Here is a 25371-nt window from a genome sequence, read left to right on the forward strand (position 1 = left end):
CTCCCGATAGTCCCATTCTATTCATTTTACCTATCCTAGTCACTCTTTATCAAAAGGTTATCCATTTTCAAGATTGAATCCAAAACCTTTTGTCAAGAGGGAAGAAGACTACCCTTTATAGAGTAAGGCTGCATACACACTATCCTCTTCAGACCCCACGTATGGGATTAAGCTGAATTTGTTGGTGTTGTTACATCCCAATTACAATTACAGCTATACCCTTGGAGTAATGGGGTAGTGTCATTCTGATTCATTATAGCAAGTCCGAACATACTAATTTAGTTACATTGGTTAACAAGATATACTTTTAAAATAAATATTTAAAAGTAAAACTTAGTATAAGTTAAGGTCTTTTAAAGCTAAATCAAAGCCATCTCCTTCGACATTGTATCAAGAGGTGTCAAAGCCAAAAGCGCCCAATATAAGAATTTTTTTTACATTCAAAAGAGGAGTTTTCATCATGGATATACAAAATACTTTAACTGGCAGAAACACCACCCCCTAACTTTTACATCTCTAGAATCATCTATGACCATAAAACCTATAGTATATTTGTACCAGTTGTTAACTATCCATAATCAGCTATGCACACCAAAAGTCACAAAAAATGAATCAGAGTGACATATCTTGGTTTCTACCTGCTAGTAAAAACTGCCACAAACAGCAAAAGCTTCCATCTTGTGCAGCAATAGTTGGGACTGGGAGTGATCAAAATATGTAAGTCCATAGTAAAGTTTTGTCAGAAGCAGCATTTGCGTAGCAAAAAGGGAGATAGCTTTTCTGGTAAACTAGAATATAGCTCCAGGGCGAAACAGATGATCCTCCTTGCTAAGGTATATCTGATATAGTTGGTGGCAGTACTTAGTTGCTAATCTTTTACATTCTGCACGATCCTTTGGACGTACTTCCACCACGGCTTTTCTGAGTTTATGTTGTGGATCCCCATCGATCAGATATTCACCCAAAGCAGTTATGCTGCAAAAAAACACATGAAAAATCTTATAGAAAGTATAAAGGATATAGTGCCAGTTTAAAGAAACTAAAATACAAAGCCACGAGAAAAACAATCAAATTGATTATAAAAAGAAACTGGATATTGCATGTTCCATTTCAACAATTGGATGAAACAAATCCAGCAATCTGATCAAGTAGTCAGAACTGGATCCAATCACTTACCCCCACAATAAGCTTGTCACAAATATATGTCTTGGGTCTGTATTTTTACACAATCCTTACAGTAGACAATCCCATCTTAAATGTTTCTACTTAATTTGCATGTTGCCCTTGTGTTTTGGTGTTATAAGTGTCTTTGCTTCCTATGTTTTCACTACTCCCACCTTCTAACCTTCAACTTCACAATTTTGGCACTAACCGCCTTGAACCTAATGTAGACCCAAAAAATGACGTACTTCTGGAATTTTTGGACACCAACCTCTACATTAAGTCGTTCAAACACACAGTTACTTGAGCATTGCTGCCAAGAAAGAGGAAAGTTTAAGTCTTGCAGAAGCCAAACGTGAGTTAATCCGTCAAATGAAGGCATCTTTAAATGTTACTTTCAAGTTCAGCCTCGTTAGCACCAAAGAAAAGCTGAAGCTTAAAAGAAGTGCGTGAAGAATACAAGGACAAATTTACTAATACCTAAAGCCCAAAGACATGAAAGTGTGCTTCAAGGATAAAATTTGATTGATCTCATGTTACGAAGACCTTAACAGGCAAAACCATGCAGAGACAGATAATACTGTAACAGACAGTAATGAGAATCAATCAGTGCAATCCAATGAAGAGGAGGTTCAGATAACCTTTTAGAAACAAAATAACTCATCATAACTTTTCATGAACCAGGACTAAATTTTCAACATGTATTCTCAACATTTTGAAAATTCCACACAAGCGCCCATGTCATCTGCTAGAAACAAGACATAGGTAAATCAGGCAAAAATTAAAGGTTTGGTTACCTTTTTTTCTCAATATACATGAGTTCAGTTAACTTAAGATTAGTTGTTCCCCACTTTTTGATTTGATTATCGTAAATTAAACATCTGGATTGACTAGACATCATTTTAATCTTCAATAAGTTAACTAGAGACCTTTAAGGAAATGAAAGTTGAAAGATGTAATTACGACTGAAGCAAAAATAAGAGCCCATGCTCAAGGATAGAGGCAAGGAAAACGTAGTTATTTAAAAAGTACTATTGAATCCAATACGCTATCATGTTGTAAAATCAAAAGTAGGCATTGCACCTTATACAACCCAAGAAGACATACCATTAGGACTTTGAGAGGGTTAATAAACCCAATTAGTGACTTTTATAGGCAATCGGAAGCATGGTGCATTTGAGAAACAGTACACTTAGCATGAAAAAGTATTACTTAATAAAACTTTTGACAGTGGATTGTCAGTCCCAAATTTCACACTATGAACTTATTTTGGAGAAACTTGTAGTACCATTAAATCAAATTAAGAATGAATTATTTTATGTCGCATGCAATATTAAGGTCATTACACTGCAATTAGGTATTCAATCTCATTGTTCATTCAATTTTAATTTGCAAAACAAGTTTCACATTTACAATAGAATTCTATTCTGATTTACTCTATCAACTGTGAGTTGCGAGTCCTTTTTCTGCAGAACAAGAAGGATGCATTAATGCATTCACCTATTAGTGAATATATCTACAAAATGAACAGCACATTGCCAAGAATTATGGCATTGGAAGAAACATCTTTCTTGCTATTAACCACTTACAGCAATACTTGCTTGGTGGTTATGCTGGTAAGGTCAAATAGCAGTTTAATAATCAAGCTAATAATGTTACCACTAGAAAGATAAACCTGTCAAAGGATCAGGCAGTAATTGCACGTACCTGATTTTATCAGATTGACTCAACCCCTGACTCTTGGAAAAAGAGAGGCCCTTGGAAGAGAAGTTTGGAGAAATCTGCTGCCTATAAAGTGCACATATCGCGTTCATGCTGAGTTCAGCATCCTTCTCAAAGGATGATCTTAAACCATCTTCCGAGAAAAACGTTTTACCTTTAATTATTTTGATTAGCATTTCCATACTTTTGTCACTCAAATCATTGTCTGAATCCGACGAACTATCACTAATCCCATTAAGCTTGTACATATCAGACTTGGAAGAAAGTTGAGAATAAAACTTCCTTTCGTCTTTGTCATCACAGTCTCTTATGAACCCCGTTTTATGGGAACTGCCATGAGCAAAGGACAGCTTTCCATTACCATCACCCTTGTCACTCTCAATTAAACTTCTTTTCCTCTTGGACAATGAAGTAGAGAATTCCTCTATAACCTCTTCTTTTATCTGCTTAGGAAATGTTAAATTCCTACCTACACCATCACTGTTTGAAACACATGCCATTGCCTTCTCATCATCACTGTCGCTAATGAGAACAACAATTGAAGACCCAGCCCTGCCAGGTACTGTATCCAAGTTATTCTTGATGGAGTCTCCTGCTTCACATGCTGATAGATCTACAATAGGTGCTCTATTCTCACAAGCCGAGATGACAGGGAGAGGGTCTGAAAGAAAGCACCAAGAATTTATTCAATTTGCGCGAGCATGTCGGTGTCAGAAACACTTGTCTTCACTAAAGTATGAGAGCCATCAATAGAATGCACATGAATACACCAGTGTTTGTGTGGATGTGTATATGCACATTACCTCTAAAATGTATACAGATTGTTCCTAGAATCAATCATCATGTGCAGAACCTCAAATCAGAGTCATGGTTATACTACACAAGAGTTTTTTTTTTTTTGATGAAGTAAGGAGAATTCATTAAAAGCATCCAGCGAATGCAGGCAAAAGATTACAATTAAGAGATGGTGTCTGCTCATATACACACAAAAAAACTATTCTATCACTAGGGAGCAGACACAATCAAAAAATTGAACAGAACTAGTTACAGGTGCGTGATTTAGCCAACTAAACAAATTCAATAAACATTTTGCTTTGACTACATGGCTCGGAGTTGAGATCCCATCAAAAGATCTACGGTTCCTTTCATTCCAGATGCACCAAAAGATAGCAGCAAGTACCATTACCCAAATGTTTTTGATGGATTTACCAACTCTCCATGAACACCAACATTCATATGCTTCCTTGATGTTGTTAGGCTTGACCCAGGCTAGTCCAAAAATAGAGAGGAACATGTTCCAAATATCACATGCTAAAGGACAGTGCAAAAAGAGATGTCTAACACTTTCAGAATCCAAATTGCACATGTAGCACCTATTCACCATTGGTATACTCCTCCTGCTGAGGTTGTCTTGTGTGAGGCATGCTTCATTTAAGGCAACCCAACTGAAACAAATCACTTTGCGAGGTATTTTTGTTCTCCAAATTAGTTTCCATGGCCAATTGTTTATCAGATCATTGTTGGAGCATAGGTGTGCATATGCTTTCTTCACTGTAAATTTCCCGTCCCCCCATTCCAGTTTGTCCTTCAGCTGGGGTTTGACAGCAATCTGTGCTAGTTTGGCCAGCAATTCCATTAGGTCATTTATTTCCCAATCTTGAAAATGTCTCCTGAATTGAGGGTCCCAAGAGTTGTTCTGCCAACATTGTTCTACAGTGGATTTAGTGGATTCTTGATCTACTGCCAGCAGGTACAAATTTGGAAATTCATCTTTTAGTGCCATTGTTCCCGACCACTTGTCTTTCCAAAACTTGATGAGTGTTCCACTCCCTAACTTGAGTTTTGAGTAAAGTTGGAACTCATCCCATAAACTGGATGTGTTTCCATAGGCCTGTACCATGAGGTGATCTGCTATGACTTGTGCACCAGTTGTTCCTCACACCATGTTTAGCATTAATCACTGATTTCCACAAACCAGGGTCCTCCAAATTATACCTCCAATGCCATTTCATTAGGCATACTCTTATTATGTAATGCCAAATCCTTAACACCCAATCCTCCATGCTCCTTTGGTAAAATAACCTTTGGCCATTTAACCAAATGAAATTTGTGACTTTGACTGTTGCCTTCCCATAAGAAGTTTCAACTAATTTGATCTAGCCTCTTTTTCACTTTAACTGGAATTGAGAATAATGACATAAAATAAGTAGGAATACTATCCAACACACTGTTAATAAGCATTAATCTACCCCCATAGAGAGGTACTGCATTTTCCAGGAGGCCAATCTTTTCTCAAACTTCTCAATAGCCCCACTCCAGATTCCTTGTGATTTGTATGATGCTCCCAATGGTAAGCCTAGGTATGTAGAGTTGAAAGGAAAGAAAACCGAGGCCATCTAATGGTCTTTGAGTTATGCCAGAAGTGTAAAAGTGACTACAAAAAGCTCAACTTTAAATTATAACAAGTAATTCTCAAATTAGGAGCATCAGAAACTAACAATAGGAGCCACTATTTGTAACGACCCGACCAGTCGTTTCGAGAGTTATAACCCCGTTTTCCCCATTCTTACTTCTTTTTGTGTTATTCAGCTATATTATGTTATATCAGGTTAGTTGGTTCGAGTCCTGAAGGAACTCGGAGTGAAATGAGACACTTAGTCTCATAATTGAAAATTTTAAGTTAGAAAAGTGGACCGGAATTGTTTGCTGCCTTGTTATCGTTAAGTTTAAGTTAGAACTGTCTGTTGACTAAATCTCTCTGTTTGTCTTGCTGAATAAATCTTATTGCAACTGAATGAACCAATGCCAGTTTTTTTGGTTAAGGCGACAAGTGCCCTAATCGGAATAGTGCCTTCGCAACAGTGCTTTCTATGGCCGAGCCTCTTCAATCTCTTCTTCTTCCTAATTTTCCACCACACCCATCAAGAGCCAAGCTCCCCGCGTCCAAACCCCAGTAAATTTCTCCGGCAACTGAGCTCTCACGCGCCGCCAACTCGCCTGTTTTTCCGGCGAGCTTTCAGCCACGCGCCGGCGCGTGTGGCCTTTTCCGGCGACTTTTCAAATTTTTCTCTTCAGACAACCTCTTCTCGAGGCATTTCCGAGCCATCCCGTGCCAGTTTCACCAAATTCCGACGACTTTTTCTTTTTCCGGCCTTTAAACCCCAGTTTCTGACGATTGTTTCCTTTGTTCAGTACGAGAAAACCTTCCTCCCTTCATATATACTGTTTTCACCCACTGTGAATACTGTTATCCCGACTATTGAGGCTTTTTCCGGCCAGTTTTTCCGGGACAGCCACATTTAGAATATGATGGATTGTACAGAGAGAAGCTCTTTTTTCTCTCTAGAATCTAGAAAACTGGAAAACATGTCTTTTGTAAAAGTTGTCTCTTGGCCAGCCCTAGAACTTGGGGGAAGATGCCATCGAAAGCTCGACGTAGGACAAGAGCCGCACTTCTCGTTGTCCGAGGAACACACTCTCAGGCGCAAGGGTTTCTTGGAATCTAGTATCATTGGGTCTTTCTCCAAATGGGTTGGTTCTCCGGAGGCTGTTAGGAACTGGGCAGCAGAGGCATGGAACGTCAAGGACGGGCTGAAAATATCGCAATTGAGGGCCACTCAATATCTCTTTCGTTTTGTTGACAAGTCTTAAGCTTCGGAAATTCTTGTCAGAGAAAACAGGTGGTTCGATGGGAACTTTTTAAATCTAGACAGATGGGTGGAGCATGATAGATGGAGCATGACCCTCGATTCACTGGCGAAACATTGGTGGTCAATATGGTGGGTCTCCCGGTGCATCTTTGGTGTCTTGACCTATTCAAGAAGATAGGGAAAATCTGTGGGGGTTTTATTAATGTCACTTGCAATTTACACGATCTCTCGCGAATGAGGATTGTGGTGAGGAAAGGGGGCAGAATCCCTGTCTCCACTGTGGTGGAAGATGGTTACTTGAGTTATAGGGTTTGGTTGAGCCCTGAATTTCGCCCTATCTTTATGCCTGCGATAGCGACGGAAGAAAAAGGAAGGTCAGATATAAGGGAGGGGAGGGGAAATCAGTCTCTGAGGGGAGGGAAGGGTTCACCGGATCACTGGATTAAGCCGGAATCAAACATTAGATCGAGAAGAGACGGGAGGTTTGAAATCGGGGGAGGAAGACAAAATTTTAACAGGAGGAGAAGACGTGAATGGGTCAGTGAGGTGGTCTGGAAAGGCAGAATGGGACGGTTTCTTCTACTTATCATAGGGTCGGGCATGTTTTCAGCAAGTATAGGCTTGGGCCTCCTCAAATGGGCCCAACAACTTTCCCCAATTCAATTAGAATTGATCCTAAGGGGCCCAGTTTATCTAAAGTTGCGCATGATAAGGCTCTTAAGCATATGGGAACAATCGTTCCTCCTTCCTCTGGCCAAGGTGCTTCACACAGTGGCACTCTTTCACCGAGCTCTAGTGACATGTGCCCCTCTACGGTAGACGCTGCTGCAGGGGCAGAACCGGCTAAGGATGGTCCTGTTAATCCACGGCCCCCCGCCTCTGATGGACCCGGTTCCATCAACCCCTCACCAGCTCCTGGGCTTAGTTGTGCTGAGGCCACACTTAAAGCTTCTTCTTCTTCTAGGGAAATTGTTGAGCATGCCCCTATTGATGTTAGTGTCGGACCAGTATTTTCAGTTAATATGCCGCCAAGGGTTCCGTGCTCTCTTCCGCCATGCTACCCTACTGATGGTTCTGAACATTCCTATAGCAGCGGGGTGTTAATTTCAGAGGTTGATGACCCCTAAGGAAAAGGTGAGACCCTTTCGGAGGTTAAAATTCCTAGTGCTAGCAATGATATGGTCTTGTATTCCTCTGGTAGTAGCAAGGAAATGGCACATATAGAAGAAGCCTGCCCAATTTCGTCAAGGATCGGAGGAGGGGATATGTCTTTTTGGACGGAGGATAAACTATTAAACTTTGGGAAGTTTCTAGGTGTTTCTGTTGAAGGGAAGGAAGATAGGGTGTTAGAACTGTTGAGGGAGATTGAGCAACAATTTCTTTACGAAGGTGCAGGGAGGGAGTTGGGTAAAGGTGTTAAGCAAAATAACTTAGGGGATGTAGTGGTGTATCAGAGAAGGGGACGAGTGTGTGACAAAGAGAAAGGGACCTCGGCTAGGGGGGGTGGGGAAATAGGGGCTCTTGTTGCTTATGGAAGTTAAGATCCTTTCATGGAATGTGAGGGGGATGAATGACACAAACAAAAGGGCCATCATCAAAGTGGGAGTTAGGGAGTGGGGTGCCAACCTAGTTTGTTTTCAGGAGACCAAAATGGAAGTTTTGTCGGATGCAATCGTGAGAAGTGTCTGGGGAGGTAGCTGGATGAAATATGACTGGGTCCCAGCAGTGGGAAGTGCCGGGGGCATCCTACTTATGTGGGATGATAGAAGCTTGGAGGTAAAGAAGATTAGGAAGGGAGTTTTCTCTTTGGCAGCTCTCGATAGAGTGAGTGGGGTGGAGTGGGGATTTGGGGGAGTGTATGGACCGCTAGGGGAAGGGTCCAAGGTGTCTTTCTGGGAGGAACTGGCCAATATTATGGGGGAATGGGACATTCCATGGGTTCTAGGGGGAGACTTTAACACTATTAGATTCCCGGAGCAGAGATTAGGGGTAGTGTGATTTCGAGGGCCATGGAAGAGTTTTTAGACTTCATCAATGATCACTTTCTCATTGACCTTCCTCTGTCAGGGGAAAGGTTTACTTGGGCCAGGGCGGAGGATTCCAACTCAAGGTCTAGAATTGATAGATTCCTGACATCTCCCTCATGGGATGAGCTGGTGCCGAATGTGCTGCAGATTCCTTTACCTAGGTTGACTTCAGATCATTTGCCTATTTTGCTAGATGGATGCAGAGGAAGGGGGGTGCGTGCTCCCTTCCGATTCGAAAACATGTGGTTGAAAGTGCCAGGATTTTGTGACAAGGTGAAAGAATGGTAGACAAGCTATGGGGTATCAGGGACACCTTCATACCGTCTTTCGAAGAAACTCAAATTGCTCAAGGGAGATATTATTAGGTGGAATAAGGAGGTTTTTGGGAGGGTAGAGGTTAAAATGAGGGAGCTTATGCATGAATTGGGGGATTTAGAAAGAAGGGAAGGGGCGGGGGAGTTAGACGAATCTGAGAAAGAGAGATTGGGGGAGGTTAAGAGGGAAATAGTCGAGTTAGCAATAGCTCTAGAGACTAGTTAGCGGCAAAAATCGAGGGCGCTCTGGCTAAAGGAGGGGGATTCGAATACCAAGTATTTCCATAGGGTGGCGGTCGCAAATCGAAGGAGAAACTTCATAAAATCCTTAGTTGTGGATGAGGTGAGGATTGAGGGAGAGGAGGAGGTAAAAGGGGCGATAGCGGGGTTTTATGAGAACTTATATAAAGAGGAAGTTAGTTAGAGGCCGACTTTCGGGGGAATAGAGTTCAACCATATAGGGGAGGGAGACAACGAGTGGCTAGAAAGGGTTTGCGAGGAGAAGGAGGTGCACGAGGCTGTGTCGTGTTGTGCTGGTGATAAGGCCCCCGGGCCTGATGGTTTCTCCTTGGCTTTCTTTCAGCTCTTTTGGGACACCATCAGGGGGAGTTGATGGAAGCCATTGAATACTTCCATGCGAATGGTGTTTTCGAGAGAAGTATCAATGCTTCCTTTATTACTATTGTGCCTAAGAAAGAAGGTGCATCTTGTATCAGAGACTACAGGCCTATTAGTCTAGTGGGGAGCATTTACAAGATTATTTCTAAAGTGCTTTCCAACAGACTTAAGAAGGTTCTTGACATGACTGTTTCGTCCTCCCAGAATGCGTTTGTGGAAGGTAGGCAGATCCTGGATGCTGCCTTGGTGGCAAATGAACTTGTAGACTCCAGAAGGAAAAATAGAGAACCCGGTTTACTTTGCAAGTTAGATCTTGAGAAGGCTTTCGACCATGTCAATTGGAAGTTCCTGGACTTCATTATGATGCGGATGGGGTTTGGAAAAAGATGGAGGGGATGGATAAAGTTCTGCATTTCCTCAGTCAGATTCTCTGTCCTGGTTAATGGTAGCCCGTGTGGTTTCTTTGGCAGCTCCAGGGGTCTCAGGCAAGGTGACCCCATATCCCCCATGTTATTCATTCTAGTGATGGATGCTCTGAGCAAAATGATGGATCGTGCGGCGGGCGGAGGTTTCATGAGAGGATTCTCAGCTCCGCTTGGGGTGCTCAGTGCCCGAAGAGTCTCACATTTGCTTTTTGCGGATGACACACTGGTTTTCTGTGATGCCGATATGGATCAGTTGACCTACCTGAAGCAGGTCCTGCAGTGGTTTCAGTTAGTATCAAGACTCAAAATCAACATCAGCAAGTGTGAGATTTTCCCGGTAGGTGAGGTTACTAATATTGATGCCTTGTCTGGTGTTCTCAGATGCAAGGTGGGCTCCCTTCCCACTACTTACCTGGGCCTCCCTTTGGGCGCTTCATATAAGGATACTACGATTTGGAATCCAGTGATCGAGCGGGTTGAAAAAAGATTAGCAGGGTGGCAGAAACGGTATTTGTCAAAAGGATGTAAGGAAGTGCTTATCAAAAGCACTTCATCGAGTATGCCCACCTATTACTTATCCCTGTTGCAAGCACCAGTGAGCATCACAGAAAAACTGGAGCGACTTCAAAGGAACTTTCTGTGGGATGCGGCGGATGGAACTAGAAAGTTTCATCTAGTGAATTGCCAGACAGTCACTTCCCCAAAGAAGTGGGGTGGACTTGGAGTGAAAGATCTTAGGATATTTAACAGAGCTTTAATGGGAAAGTGGCTGTGGAGATTCGGGGTAGAAGAGCATGCTCTATGGAGGGAGGTCATAGTAGAAAAGTACGATTCAACGGGAGGGGGTTGGAGGACCAAGGCGATCACAACACCTTTCGGTTGTGGCATGTGGAGGAGTATCATGAAGAATTGGGAAGCATTCAGTGGCAACATCACTTACAGGGTGGGGGATGGAAGGAGAATCAACTTTTGGAATCATATGTGGTGTGGAGAGGATACTCTGAGGGTCTCCTTCCCCCACGTCTTCAGAGTTTCAAACCAGAAGGAACTGATGGTCCAACAGATTCGCAAGGAGCATGAAGGGGGTAGTATGGGACCTCTCATTCAGGAGGAACATGCAAGATTGGGAGATTGCGGAGCTTCAAGTCTTGTTGGCACTGCTATACGGGCAAGACATGCTCCAGCCATCCTGTGACTCTTGGAGATGGGGCTTGCGTGGCGATGGTTTGTTCACCGTAAAGTCCTTTTACCAGAGTATGTTGGTGAGAGAGGAGACCAATTTTCCATACTCCTCGATCTGGATTCCTAGGGCGCCCACGAAGGTGTGCTTTTTTGCATGGCTAGCGGCAAAGGGGAGTGATCTTGACTGCTGAAAATCTCCGAAATAGGGGAATTACACTTGTTAGTTGGTGCTACATATGTAAAAGCTCTGGGGAATAAGTTGATCACCTTATGTTGCATTGCCCTGTGTCCTTTGCATTGTGGAGGTCAATCCTGAATCTTTTTGGTGTTCAATGGGTGATGCCAAGCACGGTAAAGGAAATGTTATATAGCTGGGGCAGTTTTCGTAGAAGAAGAAAGCAAAAGGCGTGGAAATTCGCCCCGTTAGCTCTCATGTGGGTAGTATGGGGGGAGAGAAATAGGAGAGCTTTTGAGGAGATTAAGTCTCCTTTTTCACATCTTAAGAATAGTCTTTTATCTTTGATCGCTTTTTGGTGCGCTCATTTAGCCCCTACTTGTATAGAAGATTGGGCGTCTTTTGTAGAAAATCATGTTCTGATGTAAATTCTCTACGTCTTGGGTATACTTCGTGTACACGGGAGTTCTCTCCCTTTTGATTACTACAATTTACCTTATCAAAAAAAAAAAAAGTGGACCGGATATGGACCTATGTGTAAACGAACTCGGATTTGAATTTTGATGATTCCAATAGCTTCGTATGGTGATTTTGGGCTTAGGAACGTGTCCGGAATAATATTTGGAAGTTCGTAGAGGAATTAGGCTTGAAATGCCGAAAGTTTTATTTTTGAGAAGTTTGACCGGGGGTTGACTTTTTGATATCGGGGTCGGAATCCGATTCTGAAAATTGGAATACCTCTTTTATGTCATTTAGGACTTGTGTGCAAAATTTGAGGTCAATCGAACGTGATTTGATAGGTTCCGGAGTTGTTTGTAGAAATTAGAAATTTCAAAGTTCATTAAGCTTGAATTGGGGTGTAATTCATGGTTTTAGCGTTGTTTGAGGTGATTTGAGGATTCGACTAAGTTCGTATGATATTTTAGGACTTGTTGGTATATTTGGTTGAAGTCCCGAGGGCCTCGGGTGAGTTTTGGATGGTTAGCGGATCAAAAAATTAAACTAGAACAGCTGCTGCAATTTCCTTCTGTTGGAAATTGCTTCTGCCCAGAAATCGAGCCCAGATGTGAGCCCAGATCGAGCTCAGGGTCGAGGGCCACGATCGAAGTCCAGATCGAGCTCAGGGTCGAGGGCCACGATCGAAGTCATGATCGAGCCCGGATTCGAGGGCCAGGATCGAGGACAAGGATCGAAGGCCAAGACCGAGGATGTCTGGGTAGAATTATAAAACAGGGACTTCGTCCCATTTGCCATTTTTGACAAATTGGAGCTTGAGGAGAGGCGATTTTTGATATATTTTCAAGGAAAACTTGAGGTAAGTCTCTTGTGATCATTTCTACTCCATAATATTGAATTATCATCGAATAATCCGACTAGATTACATGATTTTGAGGTGTAAATCGGAGATTGGAACTTAGAAATTTGAAAATAAGATTTGTAGATTTGAGGGTCGAGTTGATGTCGGATTTTGGTAAAATTGGTATGGGTAGATTCGAGGTTGAATGGGCTTTCGGATTTTGTAACTTTTGTCGGGTTCCGAGACGTGGGCCCCACATGCGATTTTTGAGCCAATTTCGGATTTTGGTCTAATTTTGAAGCTTTTCTTGTGGAATTCATTCCATTAGCGTATATTGATGGTATTATACAGATTGTGAATAGATTTGGAGCATTTGGAGGCCGAGTCCAGAGGCAAGATCATTGCGGGATAGAGATTTGACCGGTTTAAGGTAAGTAACGATTGTAAATCTAGTCCTGAGGGTATGAAACCCGGATTTCGTATCATTCTACTATTTTGAAGTGACGCACATGCTAGGTGACAGGGCTTGTGGGCGTGCACTGTTGGGGATTTGTGACTTGGTCCGTCCCGTAGCAACTGTAAAGTTGCATACTTTGTTGAAATCATTGATACTTATATGTTTTAGAAAGATTTTCTGTAAATTGGGTTGAATGCCATGTTTGGGCCTTGCGTCAATGCTGTTTGGACCCTTAGGGGCTGTTTCTTACCATCCTCTCACTATTTTCAATTGAAAATCTATACTCAGTCATGTTTATACTTGTTTACCGCATAACTCAGTTTTATGACTCTATTTTGATGCATATAAATGTTTTGGGCCGATTGGTGAGGATGAGTGTGGATCGGGGCTGCCCGCCTGCAGCATACTTTATTATTATCGCACGTGAGTTGTCCGTGCAGATTATAGCGCTTGGGCTGAAGGAGCCCCTCCGGAGTCTGTACACACCCCCAGTGAGCGCAGGTACCTACTGAGTGCGAGTGCCGAGTGCTGAGTGACTGGGAGGCATGAGTGATTGTGAGGTATGCCCGAGTGGCAAGAGTGATTGTGAGGTATGCCCGAGTGGCAAGAGTGATTGTGAGGTATGCCCGAGTGGCAAGAGTGATTGTGAGGTATGCCCGAGTGGCACGAGTGACTGTGAGGTTTGCACGAGGGGCTGTATATGAGTGATGTCTTGCCCCTATGATTTCATCATTTTTGCTTACCTTTGCATTGAGCCTTTGTTTAAAAAACTGTTGGAAAAATATCTTTAAATGATTTTTACTGGAACTGGGTTTAAACAAGATGTTTGATTCAAATCCTGATTTTAAAAGCATGTGGTATTTTACTGAGATTTTCTGATATGAACTTTATATGCTTTATTGCTCGTCACTACTGCTCAGTCTTTATTTATTGTTGTTACTTACTGAGTTGGCGTACTCACGTTACTCCATGCATCTTGTGTGCAGATTCAGGTATAGCTGGACACGGTAGCGGTTACTGAGTGTTCTGGTTGCAGATTTTCTTGGAGATAGCAAGGTAGTTGTTTGGCGATCGCAGCTCCTGCTCTTCTCTCTCTTATCTTCCTCTAGTTGTATTTAGCTATTTTCCGGGCTGAGTTAGCCTTGATATTGTTAGACAGATTGTAGTATATGCTCATGACTAGTGACACCCCGATGTCGGGTTTTTCTTTTCCGCACTTCTGTTTTTCTTTGATTTGAACTCTTTAAATAGAGGTTTTATGTTAAATAACCTTGAAATTTTCTTTGAAATGAAAATATCGGTTTGTTTTGAAAATGAGTCAGCTTGCCTAGTTCCACGATAGGCGCCATCACGACAGAGGTTTGTTTGGGTCGTGACAAATTGGTATCAGAGCCTAGGTTACATAGGTCTCACGAGTCATGAATGGGTTTAGTAGAGTCTTGCGGGTCGGTATGGAGACGTTTGTACTTATTTTCAGGAGACTGCAGAACCTTTAGGAAACTTTACTTTCTTGTACTCTATCGTGCGAAAATGATTCAGTTTGAGACATAACTCTTTGAATTCCTTCCACGCACCTCGTATGCGCACATGAGCGCTCGGTATCTGTTGTGCATCGCCGGTTTGTGATTCTATGAACGAGGTTCGAGATGTGTATTATGTGTTTTGGTGATGGGCTAGTCTGGAGGACTTGAGGCCATAGTTAGACCGCAGCTTAGGCTCGGTAGCTTCAGTTGTAACCTATACATTTGGACTCATATGTCCGATAATGTCCCTAGGAGTTGAATTGTGGCTCGATGAGCAGTGGAATGGCTTTGTGGTGAGTATGACGTAACTGCGAGAAGTGTTAAGACTATGTGAATGTGACGAGAAGTGTTTTCTTGAAATGTAAAGGAAGGCCATTGGGTGCTTGATTTTCGTTTTGATGCGACGTACCGTCTCGAGTGTGAATGTTTTGAAGGATCTTTCACGTTGTTAAATTTTGGGGCAAATTAAATTCTCATGTCTGTCAATGAGTTTGAACTCAAGAAGAGTAAGTGGTTGTATAGTAATGGTGGTTGCGAATGGGTATTTTGATGTTGATGGCTCGGGAAAGATAATCTTTGAAGAGACTTAGAGTCGGTAACATTTTATTGGTTCAGGTGCGACAGAAATACATTTCGATTTGATGCAGCAGTTGGGTAGCAAAGTATGAGGAAGACATGGCGTGACGTGTTCGCGGTGGTTGAAGTACTAGCAGGTCAAGTAGGAGAAGTAGAGGTTGAGAATTTTCTTAAAGGAGATGGTTTAACCGAAGTAAGAATGGCAGATTAGCATATGAATTCACTAGTAGGGTAGTCGTGCGCCTTGAAAAAGTGTAGAATGGTTTGGAATCGTGTTAATATGTGAATCAACCTGCATACTCTAAATTGAATATGGCAGAAAGGAGTGTGTTTGAAATGAATAGTGGCGTGAAGATCTGATTATTGTGTCAGGTGCAATATGACTTGAGTTCGGAAGGTATTGTTGACGTACAGTTGAAGTCAACAGGGAAAGTGCAGACTTATATAAATGGTGGGCGAGCATGAACTCAGGGGAATTTACGAATTTCGTGGTTGTTGCACTCAGTGCAGTGTCATTGGGAGATGTCGGTAAGGAATTCCACATGTGGGTTATCTCCTGTGTGCAGCTAGCGGTGGCGTGATGTTGATGAAGCTTTTGTGAGGAATATTACTAGCTACCCGGTAGGAGGTCGCGTGTGTAATTGTGACTGGAGATTCAGAATGTTCATGAAAGGCTTAATAAAAGACTTCGAGAAGTCTGGCAGGTTAACGGTGCGAGACCTTGGTAATTGAGAAGGAGAAATCCTTACGGGTTCTAATTTTATATAATTACAGCTTAAGGCTAAGTGGGGGAGTCTGCTATCTACGAGTTGATTGCACGGTTATGGGTCGTATTAGTTTCGGTTCGGGGTATACCGGTGAATCAGTTATGACTTGCAGAGGTCGAGATCGAGGATGACTCGAGTAAAGGAATTTCTGGATACAAGTTGTATTACACTCTATGGTTATAGGAGGACCATAAAAATAATTGGGTGTTTATTCACAGAGAATGTAGTGTACATGGAGAGGGAATTTGCTCGGTTGCGTAGGAGTGAGGGTTACTCTTTATTCCCTTGGGTGTTGATGTGCTAATGGGGCACGTGTCGTTTCGGTCCGTTTGGTCGGTTAATTCGAGAATGGTTACAATGGATTCAAGATTTATAAATATGGCTAGAAAACTGGGAGTCGCATTGAACGGTGTTGAGACTCGTTGCATCTCATATCATTGTGAATTATGCATTTCAGTATCAAGAAGGTGAAGGAAACGGTTTTAGGTTCCTATAAAGTCTCTTCAGAGTAAGCATGTTTGGTTGTTGAACCTTTGGAATACATAAAAAAAGGGGGGGTATTCGGCGGTTTATAAGCCTTAGGGCGGTGCGATTCTATGCTAGAGTTCGTGGGGCAAGTTTTAGTTAAGGATAGTAGTGTTCTAATAAGGAAATAAAATAGCAATTTGAAGGCAATTTAGAAAGGACTTGGGGAAATAGGACAGTTTGGAAGTAGGTTGGGGTAGCACAATAATGGGTATGATCGGTTATTTGTGTACTTATGACGTGGCTAGTATCTACAGGTGCTTCGTGGCAATGCTCCCGGATTTGGCAACCTGTGTGGCTTGGTGAAGTTAGAGGAATTCGGTTCAGATAGCTTGATTATGTGCAAATGGATTTCAAAGTGTTCATGATGGGTTCTACCATGGTTTAAACCGGATAATTTCTACCGATGTACGGAGCGTGTTGTGTGTTATGATTTTCTCCTAGAAAGAAGCAAGAAAGAGGTTTCTGACTAATAAGGTATGTAATTGCTAGTGACTCAGAGTTGATAATGGAATTCTTATGCTTGTCACATGATGGCATAATGGATGTGGTGTGTTGTGCGGGAATAGGATTTATATGTACCAGGTCACAGTTCAGTTTTGAAGGGAAGGACATAAATTCTTAGGCAGCATGAACGATTTCCGATGACTAGGTAAATGGTATTACTATCTTGTATAGCTTGATGAGAGTGTACATTTCAGAAGGGGCAGTGTGTTTTGATTTATGGGTACTTCGCTGGTATTGCGGCACTCTCCTGGTTGATCGACTGTCGATATTCAAATTTTGCCAGGTGGCACGGAAGAAGTTTCAAAGTATTTCTCGTGGGAGGATTGTGTATGAGAGAGGTGTTAGGCATTCGAGCGGTGGAGGTGGAATCAAATAGGGTGATTCATGTGTTCTATGGAATTGAAGATTGGGAGTTCTCATGAGCAGATTTTTTCATGGTGGTGGACTGTGAAGTTGTGGCCGGAGCTAGCCAGATGATAGAAGATGTTATGATCCCGTCATTGTGGACTTTCGGAGGTTGTTTATCTATTGGTGGCTGACCATAGTTGATTCGGAGCCCATTGGTAGGCCCAATTAGGATGTGTATTCTACACCGAGACGGATTGATTGGCTCCATACTGCTATTGTTGAAGGATGTGCCATTCGGTTGATGTGAAGCTTATTCGTGCTCTGAAATGATCGGTGAGTTACTCTTCTATGCTACGAAGAGTTGGGATTCGTGGTTATATGCACATATGGTGCGGTTCTATTATGGCCTTATAGCGGAATTTTAGCGAGAATAGTATTGGATATTGCTTAGTTGATGACGTATTGGTCGTGTTCTTTCGGGTTTTATGTGGCATGGTGTCGTTTGCTTCTCTGTGGTTATGGTAATGCACTTTGGGTACTTGATGTCGAATTGCGCATGGTTATTGATTTTTAGCAAGGTGACTTGAGGTGTTTCATATGGACCAGTATTTGGATAGGGTCGCGTACTGCAGCAGAGTTATGTGGAAATATGATCCCTTGTGTAAGATTCGTATGTTATGGTTTTGCGGTGTGTGATGGGTTCTTAGCATTGCATTAGGGTGGAACTCGTCGAGCTTGCAGAACGGTTCTCCTATTTAGGTCATTGTTACGATTGGGTACATTTGGAATATTGCTATCTGGTACACGGATTGCACGAGTTGTGGCTTTAAATTGTATTGATGTGTCATGTCACTAGAGTGGTCGTGTTGGAGGAGACGAGGTCATTGGGCTTAGAATGGATGCTATCAGATTTTATTGTGGTATAATTAGGAGGATAATATCGGAAGTCGGCTTTGAAATTGGCTATAGTTCCTGTAGAAGGAACGAGAGCTCCATGACCTGTTGGTCCAATGAATGGCTATGAATCTGGTATGTTTCTTTCATCATCGGTAGTGTACGAAGGTTTTGAAAACGAGGTTTTGTCTGATGAGTTTATTACTGGCACTGGATTGATTTGAGTCGATACTGTGATTTGAAATCATTGGTTCGAGCATTCGAGCTATGCGGTATTTGAATTTGAGTATTTGAATTATGGTTACAGCTTTTGGTACAGATTGTTCAGACTTATACGGTATGTAGATGCAAACTTCTCATCTTATAGGAAATTTCGGATATTGAAAATTTGATTCGAAGGCTTGTGGGCTAGGTTGAATTGAGAAATTTCAGTCATGCTGTGCTATCGGACTTGTATGGAATAGGGTGACGTGGGACCACCCCCGGGTATGTGCATGTGAAAGCTACACAACGATTTGATGGCTATTGGAACAACTCTGGGTATGTTCGAGGACGAACGTATGTTTAAGTGGGGGAGGATGTAACGACCCGACCGGTCGTTTCGAGAGTTATAACCCCGTTTTCCCCATTCCTACTTCTTTTTGTGTTATTCAGCTATATTATGTTATATCGGGTTAGTTGGTTCGAGTCCGGAAGGAACTCGGAGTGAAATGAGACACTTAGTCTCATAATTGAAAATTTTAAGTTAGAAAAGTGGACCGGATATGGACCTATGTGTAAACGACCTCGGATTTGAATTTTGATGATTCCAATAGCTCCGTATGGTGATTTTGGGCTTAGGAGCGTGTCCGGAATACTATTTGGAAGTCCGTAGAGGAATTAGGCTTGAAATACCGAAAGTTTTATTTTTGAGAAGTTTGACCGGGGGTTTGACATTTTGATATCGGGGTCGGAATCCGATTCTGAAAATTGGAATACCTCTATTATGTCATTTAGGACTTGTGTGCAAAATTTGAGGTCAATCGGACGTGATTTGATAGGTTCCGGAGTTGTTTGTAGAAATAAGAAATTTCAAAGTTCATTAGGCTTGAATTGGGGTGTAATTCATGGTTTTAGCGTTGTTTGAGGTGATTTGAGGATTCGACTAAGTTCGTATGATGTTTTAAGACTTGTTGGTATATTTGGTTGAGTTCCCAAGGGCCTCGGGTGAGTTTCGGATGGTTAGCGGATCAAAAAATTGAACTAGAACAGCTGCTGCAATTTCCTTCTGTTGGAAATTGCTTCTGCCCAGAAATCGAGCCCAGATGTGAGCCCAGATCGAGCTCAGGGTCGAGGGCCACGATCGAAAGCATGATCGAGCCCGGAGTCGAGGGCCAGGATCGAGGGCCAGGATCGAGGACTAGGATCGAAGGCCAAGACCGAGGATGTCTGGGTAGAATTATAAAAACAGGGACTTCGTCCCATTTGCCATTTTTGACAAATTGGAGCTTGAGGAGAGGCGATTTTTGATATATTTTCAAGGAAAACTTGAGGTAAGTCTCTTGTGATCATTTCTACTCCATAATATTGAATTATCATCGAATAATCCGACTAGATTACATGATTTTGAGGTGTAAATCGGAGATTGGAACTTAGAAATTTGGAAATAAGATTTGTAGATTTGAGGGTCGAGTTGATGTCGGATTTTGGTAAAATTGGTATGGGTAGACTCGTGGTTGAATGGGCTTTCGGATTTTGTAACTTTTGTCGGGTTCCGAGACGTGGGCCCCACAGGCGATTTTTTAGCCAATTTCGGATTTTGGTCTAATTTTGAAGCTTTTCTTGTGGAATTCATTCCATTAGCGTATATTGATGGTATTATTCAGATTGTGAATAGATTTGGAGCATTTGGAGGCAGAGTCCAGAGGCAAGATCATTGCGGGATAGAGATTTGACCGGTTTGAGGTAAGTAACGATTGTAAATCTAGTCCTGAGGGTATGAAACCCCGGATTTCGTATCATTCTACTATTTTAAAGTGACGCACATGCTAGGTGACGGGCGTGTGGGCGTGCACTGTTGGGGATTTGTGACTTGGTCCGTCCCGTAGCAACTATAAAGTTGCATACTTTGTTGAAACCATTGATACTTATATGTTTTAGAAAGATTTTCTGTAAATTGGGCTGAATGCCATGTTTGGGCCTTGCGCCAATGCTGTTTGGACCCTTAGGGGCTGTTTCTTACCATCCTCTCACTGTTTTCGATTGAAAATCTATACTCAGTCATGTTTATACTTGTTTACCGCATAACTCAGTTTTATGACTCTATTTTGATGCATATAAATGTTTTGGGCCGAATGCCCTGTTTTACTGAAATGCCCGAGTGGCTTGAGAGGATGAATGTGGATCGGGGCTACCCGCCTGCAGCATACTTTATGACTGAGTGAGGCCGAGGGCCTGATTTGTGAGGATGAGTGTGGATCGGGGCTGCCCGCCTGCAGCATACTTTATGACTGAGTGAGGCCGATGGCCTGATTGGTGAGGATGAGTGTGAATCGGGGCTGCCCGCCTGCAACATACTTTATTATTATCGCACGTGAGTTGTCTGTGCAGATTATAGCGCTTGGGCTGAAGGAGCCCCTCCGGAGTCTGTACACACCCCCAGTGAGCGCAGGTACCTACTGAGTGCGAGTGCCGAGTGCCGAGTGATTGGGAGGCAAGAGTGATTGTGAGGTATGCCCGAGTGGCAAGAGTGAATGTGAGGTATGCCCGAGTGGCAAGAGTGATTGTGAGGTATGCCCGAGTGGCACGAGTGACTGTGAGGTTTGCACGAGGGGTTGTATATGAGTGATGTTTTGCCCGAGGGGCTGTTTATGATTTCATCATTTTTGCTCACCTTTGCATTGAGCCTTTGTTTGAAAAACTGTTGGAAAAATATCTTTAAATGATTTTTACTGGAACTGGGTTTAAACGAGATGTTTGATTCAAATCCTGATTTTAAAAGCATGTGGTATTTTACTGAGATTTTCTGATATAAACGTTATATGCTTTATTGCTCGTCACCACTGCTCAGTCTTTATTTATTGTTGTTACTTACTGAGTTGGCGTACTCACGTTACTCCATGCACCTTGTGTGCAGATTCAGGTATAGCTGGACACGATAGCGGTTACTGAGTGTTCTAGTTGCAGATTTTCTTGGAGATAGCAAGGTAGCTGTTTGGCGATCGCAGCCCCTGCTCTTCTCCCTCTTATCTTCCTCTAGTTGTATTTAGCTATTTTCCGGGCTGAGTTAGCCTTGATATTGTTAGACAGATTGTAGTATATGCTCATGACTAGTGACACCCCGATGTCGGGCTTTTCTTTTCCGCACTTCTGTTTTTCTTTGATTTGAACTCTTTAAATAGAGGTTTTATGTTAAATAACCTTGAAATTTTCTTTGAAATGAAAATATCGGTTTGTTTTGAAAATGAGTCGGCTTGCCTAGTTCCACGATAGGTGCCATCACGACAGAGGTTTGTTTGGGTCGTGACACTATTACCCCATTATCTAGAGATATAACCAAGCACATTTATTAGACTATTACTAGTGTAACAATATATTGTTTCAGGGTTTTGATAATTATAAATATTGAAACCATTGAGCCTGGGGCATTCACCGAAAGTATATTAAACTATTAGATAGAGGACTTAAAATGTCATACTTATTCTTCCTTAGTACAAGGCATAATATAGTTCAACTATCATTTATTAGTAAGATAGAACTTCTTTGATAACTAATACATCCAATGTTCTTCAAAACTGCTGGCAGTAGCTCCTAGTCAAACAGTTACATGAGATATTTATATAATGATTGATGCTATCCAATAGTCATTCAACATGGAGCTAAATTGACTTCTACTCCACTTTCTAGCTGAGTTCATTTGCTACTTTTCCGCCAAGAAATTTTAAATTTTAATTTCCATATCTTTGCTACACTAATTTTAACAGGATGGGAGAGCAATGCAAAAGGCTGGGTGGCATTTCTTTTCAATTTATGTTATATGACACAAGGTAAAGACCTCGCTATTCTTCAGCTAAGCACAAGCTGCAACGAAGTATGCTTGTTAAAGTTTTCAAACGAATAAGAATAAATTCCAAGGAAAATGATGACTTTTTCACTTTTCTCTCACACACCATGCAACATATAGCTGCAAATATCTTGGTCAATTTACATACAATGCAAGATATAAGACTGCAAATATTCTTGATCATAGAATGAAAAAGGACTAACATCTTCACTTCTCAAACCAAAACTAGTTGAGAGCTCGGTTAAACGCCACAAATAACAACAAGACATGTTTGAATAAGTACCTGCTTCTTCTGAACGACATCTTTTCTTTCCTAAGTTGGAAAGATTGCTATTTACTTGGGCAGAACCACAAGCAGAAGGCATGGGATGCAATGCCTGGGCATCAGGACAATTATCCATATTTGTTTTTGTTGAAACAAAGTCCGTATTACCACTACCTGCAGCTACACCCATGTGACCATGTCATTCCTAGGCAGCTAGACTTTGAAAGTAAATAAGAATATAAACCACAACAACTGCACACAATCACCAAATCAGAGTCTACCACATTTACAGTTCCACACAAATACTATTTTTATATAGTGGTGTCCAAACCAACTTGCATGCACCTCACTATTCCACTAGGTAAATGCTAGCTCCCACCGGCACACGTACTAACTCTGCGCACCAAAGCTTAGGCAAATGGGAAGAGATCACTTACTATTTTTTTCAGAGACCTCATAGTTCTCCTGCCCCTTCATTGACCACTAGGTCACTCCCTTGGGTGCCACACAAATATTTAGGTCCACAACCAAGTAAAAATTACAGTAGTCATTCATAAATGTAGATAAGTATTGCCACTCAATAACTGTAACTAAAATGTTGAAAAGCCGACACATAACACAATTAAACTGTAAAACAAAATAAAAATAAAAAACAAAAACAAAAAAAAAATGTAAGCATAATACCTTCCTCTACAACCTCCTCCTTCGCCGCTTCCCAATCTTCTGCCATTTGTTGGATCACCGAGACATCCTCATCACGCGTTTTCGCAATTTCCTCTTCCAGGATTGACATTCTATCAGCCAACTCTTTAATGCTTTCCTCATAAGCCTTCACTTTTTCCTCAGCATCAGCTTTTTCTTTTTTCAGTACCTCACATTTCCTCTGAAAATTATTCAATTGATCCTCCATATTTAACTTATCCAGTTCAACTAAAGCATGGGACTTCTCTGCTAAATCAAAATCCCTTTTAAGATTTTGAATTTCTGTCCTCAGCTGCTTTTCTCGGCCCATAAGAATTTTTTCGACCAGAGAGAATTCCCTCTCACGAAAAGCCGATTTTAGATAAGAAATCAGTTCCGGTATAGTTGAAGCTTGCGAAATAACTTCTGGTTTCGATTCGTATAACGATTCTGAGTTCCATGTGGTTCTCGCAAGCGAGGTGATTACTGGTCTTGTCTCAGCACTCATCGTAAAACTAGATAAAAGCTAAAAACTGATGAGAAAAAGTGAAAACCTAGAATGTTTTGAAGAGCGAAGAGTTCTTACGCCATCGTCGCCGGTGAGGACGACAGCCGGGGAGTGGTGAGCGCGGTGGACTTTTGGAGTCTTTCCGTTTCAGGAGAAAAGTCGCGTGGAGTGTGGAATAGTATCAAGTGTACGGGTCACGCGAGGGAGGATGAAGCGGGAAATAGGCTTAGATGTCCCTAGAGATAATAGAAGAAAATTTATTTACATAAATAAATAAATTGTATTATTATCCAATAATACATTGTTACTTGGCCACCAAGGATCCATGAGATGAAACTTTAGAATTGTTTGGAAACTAGGAAGATGACAAAATAGGAATAGGATAAAACAGTAGAGAATCTTTTTTCGTTTGCTTGGTTTAAGAGAAATTGGGTAGAAATGACAAAGTTATCTAAAGAGAAATCATTAGGTGACTCTTTTAAAAATGTCCAAGTTTATCTAATATTTATGCATAGTTAGACATAGTAAGTATCAGATGAAATAATTTCATGGTGTAAACTAGTTTGCAATTCTCCCGTATTCTTGAAGTATTAGGTGAAAACTTTTTATCCAAGAGGAAATGTTCTCCTCATTTCAATTTCTTTCGTTTTCTATTTTATTTTTGCAAGCAAAAAGATCGTTGCTAATAATTATATCTATGGCATCTTGGATTACTGATTTTGGGGCTAATGATAAAAATCTCATGATTAATATTCGAAATCTTAACAACCCATATGCAATCACTTGCCAAACAATGTGACAAATTTGCTCCAAGCATAGCAACTCATAAATACTCTAAAATTCCCTTAAACTATTAGTTTCCTACTTAATTATTAGTTAGACATATGCACATTTAAAAGTCCAATACGGGGTTATAACGGAATATAGTTCAAGATGATAGATTTTGGAAACACCAGATAGTTTAAGTTGGTAACTAAAAAAAATATAGTTTAGACGAGTTTTAGGCTGAGTTAAATAACCACATGTGTCGTCACGCCTCCTTTTTCCGAGGGATAGAGAATTTTTTCAATAAAAATGATATTATTCAAAATGAAATTATTTATTCAAATTCAAAGTCGCCACTTGGGATAATTTTTATGGCGTCCCAAGTCACCGATTTATTTTAAAATTCAAAATCGAGGAAATCTGACTCTGTTTTAAAGTCTGCGAAACCAAAAGACCGGATAAGGAATTCTATTAACCCGAAAGAAGGTGTTAGGCATTTCCGGATTCCATAATTTTAACACGGTCGCTTTAATTATACATTGCTTAGTTAGATTGTTTAATTACGTATTTTAGAACCTATGTGTATTTTATTATTTTATCGCTTTTTAATTACTTGATTATTTATGATTATGAAATTATCTTGAAACGAGTCATGCGTACGTGTACTCATTTTATTTGGTGTGCCAAAATTAGATCAAGCGTACGTGTACACAACTAATAACACTTTATTTAATTATTAAGATTGTTGCGTCCAAAATTGCGCTAACCAAAAGGTTTTAATTTTTGAAAATGTAAGCATAATACCATCCTCTGCAACCTCCTCCTCCGCCGTTTCCGAATCTTCTGCCATTTTTTGGATCACCGAGACATCCTCATCACGCTTTTTCGCAATTTCCTCTTCCAGGATTGACATTCTATCAGCCAACTCTTTAATCTTTTCCT

General features: G+C 41.3%; 1 protein-coding gene across 2 annotated transcripts; it reads right to left on the reverse strand.

Moving 5' to 3' along the window:
* Positions 1 to 351: 351 nt before the first annotated feature.
* On the reverse strand, positions 352 to 23879 carry LOC104115024 (uncharacterized). 2 transcript variants are annotated; one of them, XM_070182860.1, is made up of 4 exons: positions 23160 to 23879; positions 22494 to 22649; positions 2869 to 3544; positions 352 to 975 (listed from the first exon to the last, which is right to left on the reverse strand). In XM_070182860.1, the coding sequence occupies exons 1-4, from the start codon at positions 23662 to 23664 to the stop codon at positions 789 to 791; spliced, it is 1524 nt and encodes a 507-aa protein (XP_070038961.1). In that variant the 5' UTR covers positions 23665 to 23879; the 3' UTR covers positions 352 to 788. The 2 variants fall into 2 exon arrangements, with proteins under 2 accessions (XP_070038961.1, XP_070038960.1); XM_070182859.1 differs by having other exon boundaries at positions 22494 to 22655; positions 23160 to 23855.
* Between the last annotated feature and the right edge of the window lie 1492 nt (positions 23880 to 25371).

The sequence above is a fragment of the Nicotiana tomentosiformis genome, chromosome 8 (genome assembly GCF_000390325.3).
Source record: "Nicotiana tomentosiformis chromosome 8, ASM39032v3, whole genome shotgun sequence".
Classification (NCBI taxonomy): domain Eukaryota; kingdom Viridiplantae; phylum Streptophyta; class Magnoliopsida; order Solanales; family Solanaceae; genus Nicotiana; species Nicotiana tomentosiformis.